The sequence below is a fragment of the Rattus norvegicus genome, chromosome 19 (genome assembly GCF_021556685.1).
Source record: "Rattus norvegicus strain SHRSP/BbbUtx chromosome 19, alternate assembly SHRSP_T2T, whole genome shotgun sequence".
In the NCBI taxonomy this organism is placed as follows: Eukaryota; Metazoa; Chordata; class Mammalia; order Rodentia; family Muridae; genus Rattus; species Rattus norvegicus.
In genome coordinates, this window is record NC_141552.1 from 60,170,014 (window position 1) to 60,195,395 (window position 25,382).

The window sequence follows — 25,382 nt, forward strand, 5'->3', positions numbered from 1 at the left end:
TCTCTGATCGGTACATTTAAATTTTCTTGTTTGTTTTAGACAGGGTTTTTTTTTCCCTGCTCTGTAGCCCTGGCTGACCTGGAACTCACTCTTCTAGACCAGGCTGGCTTTGAATTCCCAGAGATCCACCTGCCTCTACCTCCCAAGTGCTGGAATTAAGGGCCCGGGCCACCACCGCCCAGTGGTATTTTTAAGTTTTATGCAGACATATCACATTTCTCATTTATTGAGAAAGGCACATCCATTTAACAGGAGGAACCTTGCCGATCAGGCCCAGAGCCTCTACTGAGAAGGCAAGAGCTCTCCCATACTCCAGCTGGGCTCAGCGACCCACCAGAGCAGCTTTCTACAGGGAACCTAGGCACGGGCTGGCTTTGTCCCTTTAGGTCTAGTCAGGGCTGAGTGAGAAGCATCATACTACAGCAGTCTCCAGCCTTCCAGAACTTTCCTCCTGCCTGAGCAAATGGGAGCTGCTGGTATGGATGGGTCCTTCTTCCCTTGGCTCCTTGAGCATTTTCCTATTCCTACTCCTGAGCTAGCAAGACGGCTCAGTGGGTAAAGATACTCACCAGCAAGGCTGATGACCTGAGTTTGATCTTAGAGACCTACACAATGGAGAGAGCACTCCCTCAAGCTGTCCTTCGATGTTCACACGCATCCCCCCCCCACACACACACACAAAGTAAGTATAATTAAAAAACTCAAATAACCAGTCCCCACTCATGTCATTGGATTGCTCAGTCTGTGGAAAGAATAACAATTCCTGGGCCCTTGTCTGAGAAGGTAATTAGTGCCACTTACAGTGAGCCTCTCGACTTTGGCTACATATTAGAATAAGCCGGAAGAATGATAAAATACCTACGGCTGCCAGAGCGCTGTCTCTGGATATCATGAGGACATCTGGGAGGCAGTCTGACCCACAGGCCTAGCTCCCTTCCTCCCAGAATCCTACTGGGAGCCAGAGCTAAGAAGCACTGGGTTGCAGAGACCGTGAAACAAATCACTAGGTCTTAAAAGGTCGTTTATTAATGGGTGTGAGAGACAGCTCTGAGGTTAAGAACATAAGCTGCTCTTCCACAGGGCCCACGTTCAATTCCCAATGCCCACGCGGTGACTCACAACGATATTAACTCCAGTTCCAGGGAATCCTCCACTGGCCTCTGGCCTCCTTGGGCACTACTAGGCACACATGTGGTGCACAGACACATGTTTAGGCAAAATACCCATTGTGATGAAAGCCAATGTTATGTATCTATAACATACATTCATACTTTGTAGCAATTAATACATGCTCATTTAAAAATAAGAAATGAAAGAACCCTCTCCAGTTTCCTAAGTCTCAGGCCCACGGTAAGCTAAGGGCAGCTGCAGTTATATCTGTGGGGACTGCCCTCTTCCCACTCGGGGCCAGCAGGGTTTCCAAAGCCTCTTTCTGACAGGTATAGGAAGGAGAGGCAGGGAAGGGCTAGGGAAAGAAGAGAAGTCACTACATACTCGCCCCTGTTCTTCCGATAGTGCTGGAGGTCACGATCAGCCAAGACGGCTCTCTTTACAAACACCACAAGGGCGCTCCAGCTGGCCAGGATGATGGCCAGCTCCAGAAGATTCCACTTGCTGCAAAAGTAACCCCACTTCTGCTTCCTCATGAGCTTGCCCTGGAAAAGGGTCCAGAGAGATTCTGCTTAGGGCTGTGGCAATGTCTGCCCCTTCATGCCTAAGGTTTCTAAAGGATTTACCTTGGCCCCACCCCACATACATATACTTCCTGGAGATCTCTCCTCAACCTGCTCCTGGTGACTCGGGCTAGCAGACTTGTAACTAAATACAATAGCTAAGAATGTATGTGTGTTAACTGGGATTGAGCCTGGGGTCTTAAGCTTTCTAATCACGCAGTCTGCCATTGTTATATCCTCAGGCATCTTTTACTTTTTATCTTTAGATAGACCCTTGATAAGGTACCTAGTCAGGGCACTGAACTTGCTCTGTAGCCCAGGCTGCCCTGGCACTGACCATCCTCCTGCCTCTGCTCCCCAAGGTCTGGGATTACAGGTATGTGCCCTATGCAGTTGGGTACCCTGCTTTAAGAGGCTCCTGTTGCATCACAGGAGATTAGGGTGAAGGTCAGATGACAGACTCTGACTTCAAATTCTGAATTTTGATAAAACACTTGTCTAGCAAGCAGGTAGCCGTGGTTAATAAGCTAACCTTGGTAGATAAGGTCTCTGGGCTTTTGTGCTTCCTCTGAATGCTGAAGAGGACCTTTCTTTTGTAAAGAAAGAACATAATATCCTTAGCATAGTGCCTGCTTCATAGGCAAACACCAAACCTACCATCCTGGTTTTCTTTATCTATTCATGGTTGGTGCATGAGAAAGAGGGAGAGAGAGAGAGAGAGAGAGAGAGAGAGAGAGAGAGAGAGAGAGAGAGAGAAAGAAAGAAAGAGAGGGGTGTCAGACTACAATTTATGGGAGTGAATTCTCTTCTACCATATGAAACAGCAACAAAACAAAACCTTTTCCACCTGCCTCAGTCCCCCACCACCTCTGGAGGTAGGAAGGCCAAGGGATGAAGTCACCAGGCTCTGTAGCAAGTGTCCTTACCCACTAAGCAAGTCATCTCACCAGCCTGTCCTGACTTTAAAGAAGTTGTTAGGTTAGGCCAGGCACCATGGCTCACTCTTGTAATCCCAGAAGTTAGGATGCCAAGACAATAAGATTGCCACTTACGGGTTGGGGATTTAGCTCAGTGGTAGAGCACTTGCCTAGCAAGCACAAGGCCCTGGGTTCAGTCCCCAGCTCCAAAAAGAAGAAAAAAAAAGATTGCCACTTAGGAGAGACCCTGCAAACGGAATGAACAACGAAAAAGGGAAAAGCAAGAAATAAACCCGTTGTTGGTGCAGGAAATGGTAGGTAACCAAGATGCCTGGTTTAGACAACCCGTGTACATGTGTGGGGGAAGGAGAGCTCCTCGTCCACTTCAGGTAAGGTTGTGACATCTTTAAACTCTCATAGTGCGACATGGTAGTGAAGGTGGTTAAGTCCCACAGGTGAGGACAGAAGATGCTAAGAATACCACATGCTAAATTCAAGAGAACCCCAGCCTTAGGAACGGTCACTTCTACTTCCCATCATCCCTTCTGTTGGCATTCTGTGTAAGCTCCACCCCCACCGTTACCTGGCAACAGCCAGGCATGCCTGACACTATAAAAGGGGCTGCTTGCCCCTCCTCTCTCTCTTGATCTTGCTCCCTTTGCTCCCTCTTACTCTCTTCCCCCTTTGTCCCTTCTCTCCCCATTCCCTTCCTCCCTTCTTTTCACTGCTCATGGCCGACCTCCACTATTCTATTTCTCTACTTCTCTCTCTCTTTCTCTGCCATACTACCCTCTTAACTCCCCTCCCCATGGCCTGAATAAACTCTATTCTATACTGTACTGTCATGTGGCTGGTCCCTCAGGGGGAAGGGATGTCTCAGCATGGGCCTGCTGAGGCACCCCCTTCCCCCAGTCCTCCATAGAATATACCTCCCCCTCTATCTTTTTATCAATATATTGGTGCTGAAACCCAGGACATATCTTCTCTATCTTTTTATAAACACATTATCTTCACTTAAGACTTCGGAAGGTTTCAAGTCAGAAGCCATAGGACCCACCTCCCCCTAGCAAGGACTAAGCCTGAGATGTCAGTTCCTGAGGAATACCAACCCTGGTCCTTCTTGCAGCAACCTGGATTGGCACTCAGGAGCAACAGAAGGTCTACCAGGCAAGCCCCTGGGGCAAAAACAGCAACAAAACAAAACAAAAAACAAAACCTTTTCTACCTGCCTCAGATCCCCATCTCTGGAGGTAGGAAGGCCAAGGGATGAGCCCCCTTATCTCTGCCCCCTGAGCCCTCTTCCCCCTCACCTGCTCCACCATGTAGTAGAAGAGGAAGAGGAAATAAACGAGCTCAGCCGCCACCACGAAGGGGTGCCAGCCATCCGTGAAGGGATACAGGCGTAGGCTCTGCAGGGTCACGTGTGAGAAGAAGGTACCTGGGGAGAAAGGTGCCTTCTGTTCGCCTGTGTATTGGAACCCGTCTTCTGACCAGACTCGGGCCACAGACCTCCAGCCCTCTCAAAGTTGGCAAGGGGAAGACAGATGTCCTTAGGACAAGGAGATACCAAGGACAGTGGACAATCCAGAAAGAGCTGCTCCAGCAAGTCCCTGAGGTCTTCCACTTCCGGGGTAGATGTGCATGCACAGCACCTCACAGAGCGCAGAGCCCGTCCACCCAGCATCTTTTTCCAGCCTCCCACACTGCTCATTGAAGCCATCCTCCTCACAGAGCTTCCCGGAAGACCATCAAGTGGTCTATACTGCAAGTCAACCTTCCTGTGCGTTATCTGCCATCATTTATCAATCTTTTTTTTAGTTTGAGATAAGATCTCACCATTGTTGGTATTCTAAGCTCCACCCCCACAGTTACCTGGCAACAGAGAAGTATGCTCCACCCCACAGTTACCTGGCAACAGCCAGCTGTGCCTGGCACTATAAAGGGGGCCACTTGCCTCCTCCTCACTCTCATCTCTCCTCTGCTCTCTTGCTCTTCCCCTCTTCCCCTTTGTCCCTTCTCTCCTCATTCCCCTCCCCACTTCCCTCCACGTGCTCATGGCTGGCCTTTCCTCCTTTCCTCCTCTACTCTTCTCTCATTAAACCTTTCAATGTGGAACCATGTTGGCCTGTTGTGTTCTGTCCGGGTGCAAGCTGAGATTTCTACCCCAACAACCATATCCCTAGTTGACCTGGAAGTCCCTGTGTAGATGAAGCTGGCCTTGAACTCACAGAGATCTACCTGTGAATACTGGGATTAAAGCTGCGCGCGCGCGCGCGCGCGCGCGCGTGTGTGTGTGTGTGTGTGTGTGTGTGTGTGTTAATCTAGTGGTGGTGGTCTGATAAAAAAAAATACACCATATACATGTATGCATGAGTAAAATTCTAAAATAAAATATATATTTTTAAAATTTAGGCTGCATGTGGTAGTTCTCCAATATAGACTCAGTAATTAAGAAGGAGAGAATATGATAAGTTTGAAGCCCATCTGGGCTACCTGAGACTCTGTCTCAAAATAGCCAAACAAATAAAATAGCAGTTGAATATTTATTAAATATTCAGTGTTTAACAGAGAGTAAGCTGAGTTCTGCGCAAGTTGTATGTTAGCCGAGAAGGGTTTAGGTTGATTTTTGGTTCTGGTAGCTTGTAATGAACATTTTAAAAAAGATGGCAGATGGGGAAAAAGAATAAACAAAACGTATGAAATCCCACCACAACAGTTAGGGTGAGTATGGAGTTTGAAGCTCTGGCCTCCATTGTGTGACAGCGGTGATGAAAGTGCTTCCCACTGTGGGATTAAGAAAAGGATAAGCGGGCTGGAGAGATGGCTCAGCGGTTAAGAGCACCGACTGTTCTTCCCGAGGTCCTGAGTTCAAATCCCAGCAACCACATGGTGGCTCACAACCATCTGTAATGAAATCTGATGCCCTCTTCTGGTGTGTCTGAAGACAGCTACAATGTACTCATATATAATAAATAAATAAAATATTTAAAAAAAAAAAAAAAGAGAAGGATAAGCTACCTTCTCACTCCACTGGATTCCTTTAAGAAAATGAAAGAAACCAGGCCAGAGTAAGAAAGGACAGTCGGCTGGGGTACAACTGAGGCCTTGCTGTCCGGAACCCAGAGATTCATGGCCCATTGTGAGGTGAACGCAGACCCCTCCCCCACTGCAACTTCCCTGGAACCCAGCCCCCGAGGCAGCAGGACCCAGCTTTGAGGGTGGGGACCCAGGGCTTTCTAGGAGAGAGGGCTCTCACCCAGGCCACTGGTCTCCAGTGTGAGTGTGACACAGCACAACAGATTAACATTGGCGTTGTAAACAGTGAACTCCACAAACAGCGCTCTGGTCAGGGCGTCCAGCCATCTATTGTCAAAGAGGTGTTGGAGAATCCTGCAGAGGAGGGGGGGCGCTTGGGTATCTTCATTCTCGGGAGGCTCCCTCCCCATGAACCTCTGGATGAGCTAGGGCGTACTGTCCAAACCTTCTCCTCTACTCTGATCCAGGCTATATGGTTAGCTTTCAGGGAGCTTGGGGGGTGGGGGAGACAGTCACCATTTGCCAGCCACAAGGCGTGTTAGCTTATAGAACAGAGGCTCTCAAGGGGGTCCCCAGTCAATATTTGGAGCATATGGTGAGTGCAGACTCTCAGGCTGTCAGGCACATCAGAACATCTGGGTCAGGGTGCAGAAGCATGTGCTTGGATGTGCCCCATTCCCCAGAAGTGGAATGCTTTTGTTTTTTTTTTTTTTTTCTTTTACATCAAAGAGCTGTAGTGTTCTAGAGGAACCCCATGAAGCACTAGGACTCAGGCGGTGGCTGCAACTGTGGAAGTTCCTCTGGGATGGCACCTTACATAGGATCAGGTCCTGGGGAACTCATCCTGGCGTAATTAAAGGAGCAATGTGCCCTGGGGTGGCAGAGGGAGTTGGGTTCAATTCCCCACTGCCACTTGGGTAAGGGACTAACTTCTTCAGGCCTTGGTCTCCTCATCCACAATGGCACTGACATCAGTCCCTCCAGATGGAGAAAATGAAATCACGCATGTGCACGCACATGCATGCTTAGCAATACTAGCTGCAGAGCTCCTTGCCTCCCAGGTCTGGGGACGCGCCTGAGACACTTGGGGCCTGGAAATATTTGCTGGATGATTCGTACTCGCCCTTCCCCTCCCACAGTGGCACGATCGAACTCAGCCTGGCCTTATTGTCAGCGCTGCACCTCCACTCCACCAGGCGCTCTCAACAAATGCCATCACGGAGACAGAAAGGAACTGAGTGGCTCTTACCTTGAGGCACTTTGGTGATCAGTCCCCAAGGGGACCACATAGCCTCCTCCCCCATACACGGTAAGTTTGCCCCACGTGGGATAACCCCGGCGTTGGCTCTGGCTCTGGTACTGCCACACCTTAGGGAAGCCATCGCTGCTATTGTGGGCAGAGGCATTCCAGCCTTCTCCATAGTCTGCCAGGTCTTCAGCATCCAGGGAATATGGCGCACGGCATCCATCAAAAGAACCCCGTAACTGCCAGGCAACAGCGCAAGAGCTTTCTCGGACCCTTACTTGGCGAAGGTGGGCACTGCCAACCAACTTGGAGTTCCCGTCAGTGACAAAGCCTAAAGATGAGAAACAGGAGGGCGAGGGTAGTATCTGAAAGCCTTCTAACACATCCCAGGCTCCCCCACCCAGACGCGCATATGACCATAGGTGTATCCGCCACAGAGATAGACACAGTATGCATTCTGTTAGAACATGGCCCTGTCCCTTTAAGACCCCGGGCACTTGGGCTGGAGAGATAGCTCAGAACACTAACTGCTCTTCCAGAGGTCCTGGGTTCAAATCCCAACAACCACACGGTGGGTCATAACCATCTGAAATAGGATCTGATGCCCTCTTCTGGTGTGTCTTCAGACAATGACAGTGTACTCACATACATAAAACAAATAAATCAATCTTTTAAAAAAAGTCCCTGGGCACTCTTGAGAAGTCAGCGCCTACAGCCCAAAGGGATTAGGTCACACCTCCGTGCAGCTCTCTCTGGGACAGAATTGAGCAGTACTCTGTGCTGTGGTTTTATGATTTATGGTCCTAACCAGTACCCCTGCTCTTTGTAACATATGCTATTCTGTATGTGAGTACACTGTGGCTGTCTTCAGACACACCAGAGGAGGGCATCGGATCCCATTACAGATGGTTGTGAGCCACCATGTGGTTGCTGGGAATTGAACTCAGGACCTCAGTGCTCTTAACCGCTGAGCCATCTCTCCAGCCCCAATGTACGCTATTCTGAATGAAAATCACATTATGCAAAACTTCCCACCCCCTAAAAAGCATATAAAAGTCTGATATGTCCTATGTTCTGGAGATTGTTCTTCAGATTTCTCAGAAGATTCCTCACAGGACTGCCCTGGGGATTTTCTCTGAAGGCACTTGTCTGGCCTCCTCCTTATCTCTCTCCACCCCCACCCCCACCCTGTGGTCTCTCTATGTAGCCCTGGCTGTCCTAGAACTCACAGAGATTCATCTGCCTCTGTGTCTCAAGTCCTCTGGGATTAAAGGTGTAGGCCGCACCCCACCTTATTCTCATCTTTAATGAAGGCCTCTCAGGCTGTAAAAGGAAGTCTTCCTTCCCTTTAAGGGCCTCATCGTGCTTGGCTTTCCCATATGCTGTGCCACTTTCTGTCTAATGATCTCCCTGTCTTGGGGCCCACCAGGGTCCTGAGGCCCTTTCTCCGAATAAACCTCACTGCTGAAGGGCAGTTAAGCGTCAGGTTCCTTTCCTGGACCAACCGCTGCCACACTATCATGAATATATCTAATCCACTCATCCTTCCTCACCATTAATCCATTCTGGACACTGTATGTTCCACATTCATTCTTTTGGGGTGCCGCACCCCCACTCTGTCAGCCTAAATACCATCTGCGTCCTTACCAACCCTCACTTTCTAACAAGCTCCACATCCCAACAGTACTTCCTATCCCCCCTCTCCTGTATCCCTCATCTCTCCCCATCCTCCCTCTCCCTCCCCCCCCTCCCTCTCTTCCTGACTCCACTCCAGCCTCCACATCCTTCCAGAGTGATACTCCTTGCCCCACAGGTTTGCGCTGCTTCCTTGTATCCAAACCTCCATGCTACCTCTTCTCTACAAGGATAAAAGTGATCCTTACCTCTCCTCCACAACCTCCCCTCTCTGTCCCTTTCTTCCACACAGCTCCACACCCGCCCTTCACTCAGATACCACATAGTAGTCACACACACCATCTTGGAGTTTCAAGATGGACTTTGCAGTTCCATGGTTTGCCGGCATGACTAGTCCCACGTCCTGTCTCCTGCCTGTACACTGTATTTGCCTAGCCAGTTTAGGCTTCCTACCTCTTACACAAGATGATCGTCCGTGCACACCAGCCTTCTGACAGCCTGTCAAAGCCTATGACCATGCGCCTATTGTGTTTTCAAGCTGTCTGTGACTTACAGCTGATCACACACAGTTACACGCACAAGAGGGGCTTTGACATGCTGTCTCGGGGCTAGGGGACTACCTGGGTGATGACCATATAGGTTCTTCACAAGAGTGGTGTTGGCCCATTCGAAGAACCCTCTGAAGTCCAAAACAGCTGAAAAGCCTTGAGTGAAGCTCCGTTCCAGATGTCTGTTGAAGTGGTAAGCACTGGGGTCCCTTTGCCCGTAGGCCACCAGCAGCAGCATCCACAGGAAGCCCAGGTAAGCTGGAAAGGATGCACAGCCTGGTCAGGCGGGTCCTTGACCAAGTCCAAAGAGGAAAGAGATCGCACATGGCTCAGAGCCCTGGAGGGCTTGCAGCCCAGCCCCCACTCTAGCCACAGAAACAACAGAAAGGAGGGACATGTACAAAGAGATCCTGCTACTTCCTCTCCACTGGCGCCTCCTTGTGGATTATTCAGATAATAATTTTAAGGCCTGGGACTGTGATGGAAGGTTCAGCTACTGTTTCTAAAGAAAACGTTTAGAACACAACCCAACCAGGGCATCATGCTCTGTGTTTCTTTTAAGCTCGGTCTCATGTCCGAGGCTGACTTTGAACTTGCTACGTCAGCGACATCGGCCATGATTTCCTGACCCTCCCAGCATCGGAATTATAGATCTGAGCCCTCCTTGTTTGACCTTCTCTTCAAAACTACTTATGCATTGTTCTTATGTGTGAGTGTGAACATGCATATGCCACATCATGTGTGTAGGTCAGTGGATAATGTTGGCATTCTGTCTAAGCTCCACCCCCAGTTACCTAGCAACAGCCAGGTATGCTCCGCCCCATAGTTACCTGGCAACAGCTAAAAATGGCTGACTCACTCTCTCTTGTTCTTCCCTTTGTCCCTTCTCTCCCCATTCCCTTCCACATGCTCATGGTCAGCCTTTTCTCCTTTCCTCTTCTACTCTTGTTCTCTCATTAAACCTTTCCACGTGGAACCATGTTCGCTTGGTGTGGTTTGTCCGGACGCGAGCCGAGATTTCTACCCTAACAGATAGCAGGCAGAAGTCCATTCCCTACTTCAACGATGGGTTTTAGGGAGTGAACCCAGATCATGAGATTTAAGCAGCAAATGGCATGGCTCACTGGGGATTGGCTGGGGATTGACTGCGGTGCCTGTGCTTGCTAAAGGAGCTCTCCCACTGAGCTAAACCCCAGAACCTGTTAGCTTTTTCATTTTCTTTATGTGTGTGCCGTGTATGCACATACATGCGGGTGCACCAAAGGACGATGTTGAGTGTCATGTTATAGTATAACTCTCCACCTTTGCCCTTGAGACAAGATCTGGCACTGACCCCAGAGTGAGGCTGGCAGCCAGCAAGCGCTCATCATCCTCCACTAGCACTAGGGTTAAAAGTACACTCGACCACCTCTGTTTTTTTACGCAGGTGCTGGGAATCCAAACTAGGGTCTCGTGCTTGCAAAGTGGACACTCTTACCTACTGGGCCCCCTTCAGACCTCTATCAGTGTATTTATGACAGAATTGTCAAAATCAGGCACCTGCCCTGTGACATTGCTACCAATACAGAGATGGGGCAGACAGATACGATCTCTGTGCTCATGGCGTCTACCTGCTTACTGAAGACCAGCGGGGTCTTGTCTTTAGATCAGAAAGTCACACATAACAATCCAAGCAGGGTACAGATTCCTACTGAGCCAGACCTTCCAGCCTTGGGCTTGGGATCTGCACCAGGAGGCACCACCACCACCCAGTCCCCTGCTGGGTCTGAATGGACACCGATAATAATACTTCATAGGAAAATTGAGGGAGTGGGTCCCAAGGTCTCAGACTTTTTCCTTTTCCTGTGGTATTTCCCTCCTGACCCATCTGCCTGGGATCACCTTGTTAATGAACTATAACTACCACCCAGATCTGCTGCTTCAGGGGAATCAGGCAGACAAACTCTGAGCTTTGAAAGCTTCGGTTGCTCTTTGAAGATAAGCTCTAAGAGTTAAAGAACAGGAAGAATTAGCCAGAAGGGAAGGTAGGGAAGAGGGTGGCTACACTCTAGGTAGCTGAGGATAGGACAGAACAAAAGGTCTGGGAAGCAGCAGAAGCATCAGATCTTAGGAGCTGCAGAACCCTTGACCCTGGGAGGCAGGAGAGGGAACCCAAGTGGGTAGAGCCACAATAGGGAACTCAGACTTCATCTCAAGTGCTTAAAAGATTCCAAGCAGAAAGGAGAAGCCAGGACAAGTTGCCATGGACTGAAACTGAGGCCTAGAGGCAGCACGGGGCTCATCAAAGGACACTCGGTGTGTCTGCTCCAAGATGTACCAGGAACCCAGGTGTGGGAAGTTGCCCACCCAGGATCTCTCTGATGAGGGCAAATGCTTTCTGCTCCTTGAGGCGTGCGGTTTTCATCTTCTCAATGGCAGCAGCGGGAGGAGGCCGGTAAGCATCCTTGCTGCTGCGCCTCCGTGATTGGGACAAGACATGGGGACCTGTGGACACAAGGACACAAGAAACAGTCCCCCACGTGACAGGGAAACCAGGTGTTGTCACCAGCCATTCTGATAGGTGCACGGTGGCCCACCTATCGGATGTGCTCATGTCCGTCTGCCTACTCTGTCTCCAGCATTTGTCATCTACCTCCCAGCTGGTCTCATTTTTGACTGGATACCTAGGGTCTCCAGGGCAACACTGGTGACCTCTGTAAAAGACAAGGCAGATAGGGCCACCATTCTCCTATTTTAAATTCAGAAAGCCCAGAATTGCCCCAGACCCTCCAAGTCCCTTCCTGCCCTGCTCCCTAATCCCCTCCACCCTCTCCATGAACCATCTCCTTTAACATAACTCTCTGAGCTCCAGATGTACCAATAGTGATTGCCACAGATGAGTAGTTGTCTCACCTCAAGGCCTTTGTGGGCATCTAGGGGTTCAAGTCTTCCCCTCTCCTTCCGGGGCTGACTAGGGGATCCTGAAGGGTCTTATCCCTCTGCAGCCTTGCCTGCATCAGACTCCCTTAGATGTTTGCTTCTACATTAACCTGCTTTACTGTCACCTGCCTACAAGGTCTATGCTGGCAGGGGTGTGACGTTCCTTTCAGTCAGTCCCACATTGCCCAGGGCTGGGGTTGGGGTCAGGGACAGACTCAAAGGGGACAAAGGGACCCTTCTGGGGGATGGAATGTTTTAAATCTCAATCACAGCGATGATAGTTATATAACCCTCTGAATTTACTAGAATCAACGAATTACACCCAACAGCGAGCGAATTTTATGTTGATTGTGCTCCAATGCCATCGCTTCCTGAAACACAGCCAGCCCTCCTTGAAGACGCGCCCAAAGAATGAACGAAGGAATATCCGCTAGGCTGGGAAGCTGGCGTCTCTTCAAAGAGAAGTTACTCTTTCGTTGAAAAAGGAGATTTTGGTTGGAGTGAAATGGTTCTTTTGTTTTGGTTTTTGGATGTGCAAAGCCAAAACTCCACCCTGGGATGGAAGATTACAAGCCTGGGGCGGGGTGAACCTCTGTGCGCATGAGCGCACTGGCTCCTGCTTTATCTTCGCTAAGGTCAAGGTCAGTTATTGATTCTGTTCCGTTTGCTCATCTGTCTGAGGAAAGCTCTTCTCCAGGTCCTTTGAGAGCTCCACTGGGAAGGGGGGACTGACCAGGGGCCTCTTAGACCAGAGGTCTGGGAGCCTAGTTGTTCCCATAAATCTTTGTTTACCAAAACCAGCAGGGACAGTTTGGACCCTTGGTTACGGACTGCAGACTTTTTGTCCCAGAAGTCTAGTGTGTGGCCACCCTCTGCAACCTACCCGGCAGCCAACTGAATGCTTTGTTTTCATTTGAAATCTCAGGAAATCACTCTGTTGGCATTCTGTTTAAGCTCCACCCCCAGAGTTACCTGGCAACAGCCAGGTATGCTCCGCCCCACAGTTACCTGGCAACAGCCGGGCATGCCCGACATTATAAAGGGGGCTGTTTGCCCCCCTCCTCATTCTCTTGTTCTCTTCTCCTGCTCTTGTCCTCTTCCCTTCTTCCCCTTTGTCCCTTCTCTCCCCTTTCCCTCCCCCCTTCCCTCCGCGTGCCTATGGCTGGCCTTTATTTCTCTCCTCTTCTACTCTTCTTCTCTCATTAAACCTCTCCACGTGGAACCATGTTGCTTTGGTGTGGTCTGGCCGGACAGGAGACGAGATTTAAAGCCCAGCATACACCTTGGTAAAGGATGGCGCTCCTTTGGTAGAGTGCCTGCCTAACTTGGGCTTCGCCTGTGTTTTGTCCCCAGCACCACATAAACTAGCTCGGTGGCACATGCCTGGAGGTGGCAATGGGTTGGGGGCATCTGAAGTACAAAGTCATTTTCAGTTATGTACCAAATTCAAGGCTATGTGAAGGTCTATCTCTAAAAAGAATATATATAGCCTTCCTTATCTCTAAGGGCGCACTCTGGCACAACAGTCCTTCCAGATCCCCAAGGGCACACCCTTGGTTAAAAGGTCATGCTGGGTTATCAGAAAGTACGGAAGGGAAGGAATAAAACTCTTCAAAGGAGGGAGGGATGAAGTTAGGAAAGAAGGTTATCTCTTGCTGGTCTATTCTGGAATGGCTGATAAAGCCGTGAAAAGGCTGATAACATCTGGGAGTGCCCGAGGCCCAGGACATCTCATAGATGTTCACCAATGGTCTACTCAGCCTTGCCGGACCACCCGCTGGTCAGGCCCCGTCTCCACATGCCAGGGCCCTATTACCTGGGCTAGACAGACGTCCTGGAAGTAAAGGTAAGGTCTCTTCATCATCCTCTCTCTTCAAAACCAGCGCAAAGAAAACAGCAAAGCCCAGCACCTGGAAATCACCTCATGTGAACCCAAGGTTGCAGGGAACTCTCATGCCTGAGACTCAGGGATCAGCCATTCCCACAGAGGAAGGTCAGTATGAGGACGCAAGGCTGAGAAGCCCAGAAACTTCCCAGAGCTTCCCCGCTGTGCTACCCAGCTACCCAGAGCGTGTCTCGCTTCTGACTCCACCTCACCCCATCCCGGAAGCTCTGCATCAGCTGATACAACCTGTGACCGGTTTGTCTGTTATGCCCAAGCAAAGGGGATCCTGTGGTTTGATATGGAACACTGGGGACACACACCCCAGCTCTTCCTAGTTGCCCAGCCCTGGCTGGTGGAATCGTCACAGAAGCTTCTGAGTCTTATCAAAAAGACCATTTGGGACTGGGAAGGTAGCTCAGTTGGTAGCGTGCTTGCCTGGCAGGCACAGAGCCATGGTTTGACCTCCGGCCACATGAATGGAGCCTCTACATTAACAGAGTGACAGCACACACCTGAAATCCCAGCACTAGGGAGGCGGAAGCTGGAAGATCAGAAGTTTGAGGTCAGCCTCAGCTAAATAGTGTGTGACCATCTTGGGCTACATGACCTTATCTATAAATAAATACATACCTATAAATCAGGGTAGAACAGCAGGGTAGATGGAGGAAGGATTGAGATGACCCACAGGAGAAAAATTTCCAGGGGCTGGGTATGGTAGAAGTGCATATCTATAGCTACAGTTTCAGCTCTTGGGTTATTGAGGCAGGAGGATTGCTATCATTCAAATTGAGTCTGGGCTACATATTGAGTACCAGGCTAGCCAGGGTTACATAGGAAGACTCCATCTCAAAAACCAAGCAAAACCAAGTAACTAGGGCTGGAGAGATGGCTCATTGGTTAAGAGCACTGACTGCTCTTCCAGAGGACTTGAGTTCATATCCCAGCAACCACATGGTGGCTCACAATCATCTGTAATGAGATCTGATGCCCTCTTCTGGTGTGCCTGAAGACAGCTATAGTGTACTCACATACGTAGAATAAATAAATCTTTTTTTTTTTTTTTGGTTCTTTTTTTCGGAGCTGGGGACCGAACCCAGGGCCTTGCGCTTCCTAGGTAAGCGCTCTACCACTGAGCTAAATCCCCAGCCCCAATAAATCTTAAAAGAAAAAACAAAACCAAGTAACTAAACCTGAGAAGAGTCCCTAAATGGTCACTTTACTTTTACAGATTTCCTGGTCCCCTGCCAACTGGCAACTGCCTGGCTCTTTCCAGAAGCTGGTCTGTCCCTGCTCCCTGCTGGGTTCTAGTCTGGGCTTAGTATCTGAGGCTACCATGCTCCCACATAACTTTAACATCTCAGGGGATGGGGGCAGGTTTCTGAAGGAAACAGTCCTTTAAATTGCTATCTTCTCTCATTTCATACTTAGAAGTTATATGCATGTATATATATATATGCATACACATCATCTACAGCTACATATATACACCTACATACATATATCACATACATACACATACATAATATATACATACACATATACATCATATACACATATACATATACATCATATACACATATATACATACACATATACATACAACCATATACACATGCATCATATATACATACACATATACATCATATACACATATACATCATATACACATATATACATACACATACATACAAACATATACATATACATCATATACATCATGTACATATATACATACACACATAAATATCATATACATATACACATACACATACTTCATACACATACATCATACACATAAACATACACACATAAATATCATATACATATACACATACACATACTTCATACACATACATTATACACATAAACATACACATATACACATACACATGTACATCATCATATACATATACAGCATATACATATACAGCATATATACATACACATATACACCATCATGTACATACACATACACAGATACATATACATCATATACATATACACATATACATACTTCATACACATACATCATACACATAAACATATACATATACACATACACATGTCCATCATCATATATATTTACAGCATATACACATACACATGTATATCATATACATATACAGCATATACACATACACATACTTCATACACATATATCATACACATGCATCATACACATATATGTATACATTGTATACATATTCATATACATCATATACATACACATATACATCATATATATATTCATGTATACATACACATATATCATATTCACACACACACACACACACACACACACATATATATATATATATATATATATATATATATATATACATGCTACAAGATGTTTTTGATCTTTTTGGTGGGCGTGCTGGAATTGAACCAGAACCCTGTGCATGCTAGGCAAGCTCTCTCTTTCTGAGCTACCTCCCCAGCTTTCTGAGCTCTCCCCTATAAATTTTCCCAGAATCCTAAGGGTGGTGATGATAAAGAAGCATTAGTACCGGCACTGGGGGACAAGTCTTTTGGGCTATTATGGTACCACCTCCGTTATCCCTGCTCCGTGGTCAGTGCAGAGGTAGCAGCTCACATGTTTGTTAAATGAACGTTAAAAAAATACTTGCTATTCTTGAGGAAGAACTGACCACGGGAGGGTAAAGGTGGGTAGCAGGGGTGGGCAGACACTTTGAATCAGGGTGTTCTGACCTTCAGGGGCTGGGTGATGAACACACTCTCCACAAAGGACACAGCCATGGAGATGAGCCACTTGAGGGAGCTGGCCCTTCCATAGTGCAGGCCGTACAGCATGGTGAAGAAGGCCGCCACCCCACTGGTGGTCGCCACCAGGAGCCAGCCCACTAGGACACACCACCAGGGCAGGCAGCCAGGGCATTTGCTGGCCCGAGGAGTGCTGTAAAAGAGGTTAGACCAGCACAGTTAAGGTACAGCCCGAAGACCCACATTAAAATCCTGATCCATCCTCATCCTCCAAACGGCCTTGCAAAGCTGCTTGACCTCTGAGAATCTGTTTCTCCGTTACTTGTACCTGCCTGAAAGACCTGTTCTATAGGCTGCCATTTGTCCAGTGCCGGCTAGGGGGCAGTCTCCAACAGCAAGCCTCGAAGGCTGGTTCTATGTTATTAAAACAGTCTTTTATTATAAAAGAGTCTCATCATACAAAAGGCATCAAGCCATCACCCCCCTCCCAGCACTTATCAGCTGCTTTCAACAACTCCCTCCATCGTGTCTGGCACACCCCATCTGTCTTACAGCCTCCCTTTTCCGTTTGGAGGGGGAATATTAAAAACACATTCTGGGCACAATATAAGATCATCCTAGATTACCTCAGAAGACCTCTCAAGAAGGGTCATTTTCTGATTAATTAATAACAAATATTTTTTAATTTGTTGAATACCAAAAGCTGTGTGTCTGTGAGCTATGGAAAGGCAGACAGCCCTTGGGTCTCCAGCATCCTAGGTGGGTCTGTTACCACTGAGCTATCTCTCTCTCTCTCTCTCTCTCTCTCTCTCTCTCTCTCTCACACACACACACACACACACACATTTCATATATATGAAATATATATAATACTTCATATATATATATATATGGAGGGAGAGAGAGAGAGAGAGAGAGAGAGAGCTCAGTAAGAACACTTTACTTCTCTAACAGCAGACTAGCACATTAGGTGCCTCACAAACACTTGTAACTCCAGTTCCAAAGCATCCAACACTCTCTCTAACCTCTGATACTCTCTCACACACACACACAAACATACATAATAAAGTAAAGTAAATCTCATAAATAACACAGAAAAACATTTTTTTAAAGGAACACCGAGTCAGGTGTTGTAGATCTCAGCACTCGGGAGGCACAGGAAAGGGAGAGTATCTCTATAAGTTTGAGGCCAACCTGGTCTGCACAGTGAATTCCAGGACAAAAAGGGCTATATAGAGAGACCCTGTCTCAAAACAGCAAAAACAGTAAGAAAAATGGACTGTAGGTGCTAGAGAGAGAGCTTCACAGGTAAGAGCACTGGCTGCTCTTCCAGAGGGCCTGGGTTCAATTCCCAGTAACCACGGGGCAGCTCACCACTGTCTGTAACTTCCAATGCTCTTCTGGCCTCTGCAGGCACATGAACTGGTGGCACAGGTATTAAGTGCAGGCAAAACAAAAGGACCAAACAAACGTAACACTGGGTCGTTTTAAGTCAACTTGACACAGCTGGAGTCCTCAGAGGAGAGAGCCTCCACTCAGAGCATGTCTCCATAAGATCCGACTGTAGGCAAATTTGGAAGACATTTTCTTAACCAGGATTGACACGGGAGCAAGCCACGAGGAGCAAGCCAGTAAGCAGCACCCCTCCATGACTTCTGCATCAGCTCCTGCCTCCAGGTTCCTGGCCTGCTTGAGTTTCTGCCCTGACTTCCTCCAGTGATGAACAGCAAAGGAGAAGTGTAGGCCACATAAACCCTTCCCACCCCTCTTTGCTTTTGGCCATGGTTCCATCAAAGCCACAGTAACCCTAACTAAGACACCCAGCTTGACCTTGAGCTTGCTATGCAGCTCAAGCTGCTCTTGAACACTCGATCTTCCTGCTTCACCTTCCCTAGAATTCGGGATTGTAAGACTGCATCAGGCCTGGCACACTTAGTTCCGTCATCAAATAACCTGTCTTCAATGTTTCCTGATTGTTAAAAGAAACAAAACCAAACACTTGCAGAGAGACTCCCTAGCATGAGGTTCAACCCCCAGCACTTCAACAAACACACAAACCGTCAAACAAATGGAAGAAAACATCCGTTGGGTTTGAACTAGGAGATGCACACTTTAATCAGTGAAACCCAGGCACAGAGAGACCAAGACACGTCTCCAGCATTGCGGACTGGACAATAACCACCACCATGATCCGCAAAGTTCTGTGCAAAGGCTAAGCGTCTTCCAGCAAGTAACCTTGTCCCCTTAACCACTCATGGCTTTGCAGGGACTCAAGAGGATCCCTAGTCCCTTCTGCCTGCATAGTCTGGGTGGACACCTTTCCAAGGCTGGTCAAGGTGTCCCAGGCTGGAGAGGGCAGGTGTGCCCATTCAGCATTTGAGGACGTTGGTTACCTGGTATATGCCAGTGCCGGGATACCAGGCTGTCCCCAGAGGTGGCCCTTCAGGACATGTAGCTGCCTGAGGGCCTGGGCATGGCTGTGAGGATGCCGGAAGCCTTGGGGCCCCACCAGTCGCAGCTTCCTCTCTACATGCTCCAGCCGAATGTAGAGACATGGCCTGTAGATGCTGTCCTTCCAAAGGTCGCTCACCGCCAACTGGGGCCCCGGGTGCCGTGGGTTCTCTGTGAGTCAAAGGGAAAAGTGACCAGATGGGGGTGGTAAGTGACAAAGAACCAGCTACAGTAAAGACAGCAGCAGCACATGTGTGAAAGTCAGAGTATAACTTATGGAGTTGGTTCTCTTCCTCCAGGGATCATACCCAAGCTGTCAGGTATGTGTGTGTGTGTGGGGGGGGGGGCTTCCACCTTCTATGCCGTCTAAGCCTCCTTCCTTCTTTCCCTCTTCTTCTTTCATAGGAGTTTGCTTTGTAGGCCAGGCTGGCTTCAAACTGGTAATCCTCCTGCCTCAGCCTCCTGAACGCTGACATTATAGGGATGTACAGCAATGTCTGACATAAATATATATATATATATATACACACACATACATACATACATACATATACACACACACACCATATATATACATACATATATATATATGTACGTGTATGCATGCATGTGTGCATTTGTGCACCCATATATCAGGCAGATATGGAAATCAGAGGACAACTTGTGAGAACTCTTTCTCTGACTGAGTGCTGGGTTTTGAACCAGGTAGTTGGGTGTGGAAGCCAAAAGCCAGCATCTAACCCACCGGCCCCGTTACTGTTTTTCTACAATTGGTTTGGTGAAATTTCAGATTCTCCATATTTCTTCTCAGGGCTGGAGACAGAACCTAGGGATTAGTCACATGATCCATTTCTATCCCCAGCTCCCCTAAAATGTTTTTTTTTTTAATGGATGTTATTTTGTCTTTGAGACGGTGATTTGTGTATCCCAGGCTGGCCTCAAGCTTTCAGTGCTGCCAAAAATGACCTTGCCCTCCTCTCCAATCCTCCTGAGTGCTAAGTGGAGGGATTTCAGGCAGCCTCGGCCACACCAGCGGAAAGAAACGTTTAGACATCTCCTTTTAAATCATAGGAGTGACATAACGAGAAACAAAACACGGGCCGGGGAGGTGGCTCAGAGGACACAGGCACTCGAGGCCAAGATTGATGACCCGTACAGCAGGGGGAAACCAGTCACACAAGTCCTTCTCTGACCTCAAAGCAGTCCTTACCCACATCCAGTAGTGAATGTGCTTGTTTAGTAGTGAATGTGCTCGTTCTTTTAAAGGAGCATGAAGCTGTATCTGCTGGTGCATGCCTGTAATCCCAGCATCTGGGAGACTGAGGCGAGGTCTCGAGGTCCAGCCTGCACCGCCTGGCCCCCAAGGACCACTTCCTTTTAAAGAGACTCTGGCCAGCTCCAGTGTGAGCAAGGCTCTGGCGAGCCTACCCTTCTCTCTAGTTCCCTCTGCCTCACTAAACTGTTAGCCTACATTCCTAAAGCCAGCCCCAGGGTCCATTTCCCTTATTTGGTCACTTCCTCCTCCTGAGGCTGGCTACCAAGGTCCAGCTATCAAAGTGTTGAACTGCAGCAATCAAAAGCCCCCTCTGGCTCACTTAATTAAAATGAAACACCTCATCCTAACACAGGTTTCCCCTTTACCTTTATAAACCACCATTTGCCTATGGGCCACATCTGTCTGTCTCTCTCTATCCAGAGGCAGTACTTTGTCCCTCCAAAACAAATACCCCTCCCCGTCTCCCTTGCCTTTTCTGTCCCCTCTCCTTTGCTCCCTTCCCCTTCTCCCCTATCTTCTATTTTTGTCTTTGTCCCTTATCTCTGCCCTCTGCCCCTTCGGGCGCAAATAATCTCTTTTGTGCTAAGAACTTGGTCTTGGGGGTCCTGAGCCCTGCTCCTTTCACCTTTGGCACAGAAGTGGGGAGGACTTACCTTCCGGTTTAACAGACCCATGTGTGAAGGTGAGAGGGTCCTCTCTCCCTCTGGCTTCCTCCCAGAACTCCTGTCCTGCTGTGCTCTCTGGAGAGACTATGTCCTCCATTAAAGCGAGGAGGGAGTTAATGTCCATCTGGTTTGTAGAGTCCCAGCCTGAGGCTGGGGGCGGCACCTTTAGGGCTTTAAACAGTGAGCTGATGAGACTCTGTATACCCTGCAAGAAAGCCCAGTGAGGTGAGGAAACATGAGCCACAGGCAAGGGCACACGGTACAGAGGCCAAGAACATAGGCCCCGAGCTGCATGACCCACATTTCAACTACAGCTTTGCCCCCCACCCCAGGCACGATCGGCAACCACTGAAATCTCCCTGGTGGAGCTTCAATGGACTCACTCCAGCGTCTCAGTCTACATTGCGCAAGTTACCACACACAGTAAGGGTCCTATAAAAGATAATCAAGCACCCGAGTGCAGGGAAATGTGTCTCTTCTAGCCTGGGGGGTCTACAGTACAGCACTGTCCTTAGAACCATACTGCTGCTCTATGATTCTGGGCAAGCTCAGAGAGGAGCAGACCAACTGGGCCTGTGGATCATTTACCTTCCCTAGAAGGGGCGGGACAGGAAGGGTCTTGAGGCCCGCAACCAACCTCATGCAATTCTGACACAGCGCATAAGGTCTGGGTGGGGGTGGGGATGGAGGATATTGGTGAGGAAGGAGGGGAGGGGGGCTCCATCTACACAGCCGTAAAGAAACCATTGTCACTGCAACGTGCTACCCTTCCAAGATGGCTGCTTTAAGGTCCTGTCTGTAACCCTTCTCCATTGCTCGCTCAGTCAGGAAGCCCCAGTAAATTCATTGGTTTCTCCAGGTGAGTTTGGAGGATTCGTTCTTTGGGTTGTCCTTGTAGTCTAGGAGGAGTGTGGATTTTGTTTGTGGCTCCCGCCACGGAAAGAACTTTACCAACAGAATTTCCACAGAGGGTGGGATATCTTGCACACGATAGGTACTCAGAAAGTGTGCACATGCGCGTATACATGTATCGGGTCGTCTGTATGTTTTCGGCTGGCGAATCTTGACAACTACGACTTCCAGATAACCCATACACCAGCCTGCACTCCACTCCTGCCAGGTTAGAGCGAACCTCCATTCCTACACAAGTTGAGGCTAAGAACATGCCTTGGTCAGTGTTTCAGGTGTCAGAAGTCCCTCCTCCGTGGGCTGCGGTAAGGGAGTTGGGTGAGGGGATCCCTGTTTCCGTTTCCCATCCTTCTCCATCAGGAGACGAGGTCGGGTGTTCCGAAAGATCTGGACAATCAGGAGATTGATGGGGAACATAAGAACGGAGCTCTCCAACCCGATCATCACCTCCTGCCAAGTGAACTCAATTTTGCCTGAAGGAAAAGGAGGGGAGGAGATGTCAAGTGGAGACAGATGCCCAGAGTCCAGTCCCCTCCACCCTCTTAGCAGGAGGCAGCTACCCAGTGAAGGACCAACCAAGTACAACGCCTGAGAGGTCACCCATGAGCCTTTAGATGTCCACCCTGCTCCTAAGAGGCCCTTAGCTTACTCAGACATATGGGCTAAGCCAGATAGTCCATGCTAACGTGGCGTTTACCACAAGTCTGGGCCATGTTTGCAGGGTCAGGGCTAAGGTCAGCTATGAGGCTACATGGACAAACACATCTACTTTGTCCTAGTGAAGTATCAGGGAGCTGAGGAGGCAGCTTGGTCTGTAGTGTTTCCATGCAAGCTCGGGATCTGTACCCCACCATCCTAAGCACCACTATAAAACCGTCAGGTGGGGTGGCACCTGCCTATAATCTCAGTGCTGAGAGGAGGGACAGGCAGATTACTGGGACATTTTGGCCAGCCAGTGTAGTTCAGCTCTTGAGCTTAAGTCTTCAAAAGTGAGGTGACTGGCTCCCGGGGAGCAACACCCTAGGTTGTACCCTGGTTTCTGTATGCATGAACACACATGTGTTTGCACATATGCACACAAACACTAAGTCAAGTTAGGCATGGTGGCATACACCTGTAATGGTTAGCGATACCTGGTCCACCGAGACCTTGCCTCAGAATATCAAATTAATCAAACAAAGCTAAACATCTCCTTTAGACAACAGTGGTCTTGCTGGAGCAGTGGGAGTGGTAGCCACCAGCCCCAGACACCGGAAGTAATCCCGAGATTTACCCAAGTCCATCTTCTGCTCAGCTGGGTCCTTAGGGACCCCCCAGAACATGATGCTGGTCAGCATGGTGCAGAGAAGCATCGAGAAGCAACAGGACACCCTCTGCACACGTGTGAAGCTGCTCCGAGTGGAGTTACAGAAGACTGAGTACCAGATGTGTCCATCCTGGAAGCCCGTGGAGGTTTTAGTGAAAAACAGGTGACTGTGGACAGATCAGGAGGGAGAGGTGGAGAGACATTTAGGGAAGGAAACAAATACGGAGAGGACTGGTCTCTCTCTCTCTCTTTTTTAAGATTTATTTATTATTTTGTGTATGAGTACACTGTAGCTGTCTTCAGACACACCAGAAGAGGGCATCGGATCTCATTACAGATGGTTGTGAGCCACCATGTGGTTGCTGGGATTTGAACTCAGGACCTCTGGAAGAGCAGTCGGTGCTCTTAACCACTGAGCCATCTCTCCAGCCCAGGACTGGTCTCTTAAAGACAATCTGGAGTGGGGCACACCTTTAACCCCAGCACTTTGGAAGGCAGAGACAGGTGGAGCTCTGTAACTTCAAAACCAGCCTGGTCTACAGAGCTAGTTCCAGGACAGCCAGACCTGGCATACAGAGAAACCCTGTCTTGAAACAAAACAAAACAAAACAAAAAAAAACCCAAACAAACAAAACCCAACAACAACCTGGGATTCACCTGTAAAGTTTAGCATGTTTGAGGACCAGCAGGATGGTTCAGTAGGTAGACTCCCTTACTCTAAAACTATGTTTTTTTAAAAAAAGCTGGATAAGGTAACTTGTAACCCTGGGGTTCTCCTAAGGCAACATGAGAGTTGTAGACAAGAAATGCTCTCAAGTAAGCAGCAGAGACCCTGCCTAAGAAATGAGGTCAGGCTGAAGAGATGCCTCAGTGACTAAGAGCACCCACTGTGCACTGTTTCATAGTGGATAAGAGCACCCACTGTGCACTGTTTCATAGTGGATAAGAGCATCCACTGTGCGCTGTTTCATAGTGGATAAGAGCACCCACTGTGCACTGTTTCATAGTGGATAAGAGCACCCACTGTGCACTGTTTCATAGTGGATAAGAGCACCCACTGTGCGCTGTTTCATAGTGGATAAGAGCACATACTGTGCACTGTTTGTTTAAAAGGACCTAAGTTCACATCCCAGCACCCACATGATGGTAGTTAACTTCTAAGAGGTTTGACACCTTTCCTGGCCTCCAACAGGCATTACATGGACATGGTGCACAGATACATGTGCAGGCAAAACACACATGCACATAAACTCTCAAAAAACTGGAAGAACCATTTCTTAAAACGTTGCCCTCTGAGCTCTGTAGAAATGCCACATCACAAATACATACATATGCCACATGCATTCTAAAAATACTAGCAGATGGTGATTTTACTTTTGACACAGTCTCCTGTAGCACAGGCTGGTCTCACAATCGCTATTGGAGAACCACCTTGCACTCCTGACCGTCCAGCTTCCAGTCTCTTGAGTGCTGGAATTTCAAGCAGTTGCTGCCACACCCAGGGGCCCTAGGCAAGCACTGTGGTGACTTAGCAACACCCACAGTGTGTGAAAAGAGAACCACCTTGGAGTCCTGGCCTGCCATCCCTCTGCCCAGTGACCTCAAGCGAGTGACGTCATTCCTCATGCCTCGGTTCCCTTGATGTCTGGAAGGATTTAGAGTCATATTCAGCACTAACAGGTAGGTAAGCAGTCAGCATGCGTGGTATCTTTACTGAGATTTGAATTTGACAAGATAGCTATAATATTATCAGCTTAGGACCCATCACCCATGCCCCCATATTAAAGCAGATCTCTAATTCAGAAGCGCCACTGAAAGGGGATATCACCAGACCACTGAAGAGTAAGTAAATTTGCCATCCATTCTGCGCGCGCTCCTGCAAAGCCATTAGGAACACTGGGTGTGATGGAACATGGCTGTAATCCCAGTACTACGGGAGACGGAGGCAGGAAGATCAAGCGTTCGACAAAAACAAAGAAAATTACTTGACTTAAACATACTCTCCCCGAAGGGTGACCGTAATACGTTTATTATATTAAAGACAGAAGGCAGCGCATTTCCAGTAATACCATAGATGCAAAATAAGTGGCCTGGGTGATGGCTTTGGTAGAGTGTTTACTACGTGAGGACCTGGGTTCGATCCCCATCCTATGAAAATAGGTGTGGTGATGCATGCTATAATCCTAGAGTTG

At 48.5% G+C, this 25,382-nt stretch overlaps 1 protein-coding gene across 1 annotated transcript in view; it reads right to left on the bottom strand.

Annotated features, from left to right (window-relative positions):
* Pkd1l2 (polycystin 1 like 2) overlaps positions 1-25,382 on the bottom strand; it is an 86,655-nt gene that overhangs the window by 7,785 nt on the left and 53,488 nt on the right. Inside the window, exons 28-39 of the mRNA XM_087596671.1 lie at positions 23,158-23,357; positions 22,143-22,357; positions 20,964-21,180; positions 18,977-19,205; positions 16,572-16,776; positions 13,791-13,884; positions 11,402-11,539; positions 9,128-9,313; positions 6,876-7,203; positions 5,847-5,980; positions 3,901-4,028; positions 1,495-1,655 (exon numbers count right to left, since the gene is read on the bottom strand). Coding sequence (XP_087452797.1) covers positions 1,495-1,655; positions 3,901-4,028; positions 5,847-5,980; positions 6,876-7,203; positions 9,128-9,313; positions 11,402-11,539; positions 13,791-13,884; positions 16,572-16,776; positions 18,977-19,205; positions 20,964-21,180; positions 22,143-22,357; positions 23,158-23,357 — 2,235 coding nt within the window. The remainder of the gene's footprint in view (positions 1-1,494; positions 1,656-3,900; positions 4,029-5,846; positions 5,981-6,875; positions 7,204-9,127; positions 9,314-11,401; positions 11,540-13,790; positions 13,885-16,571; positions 16,777-18,976; positions 19,206-20,963; positions 21,181-22,142; positions 22,358-23,157; positions 23,358-25,382) is intronic.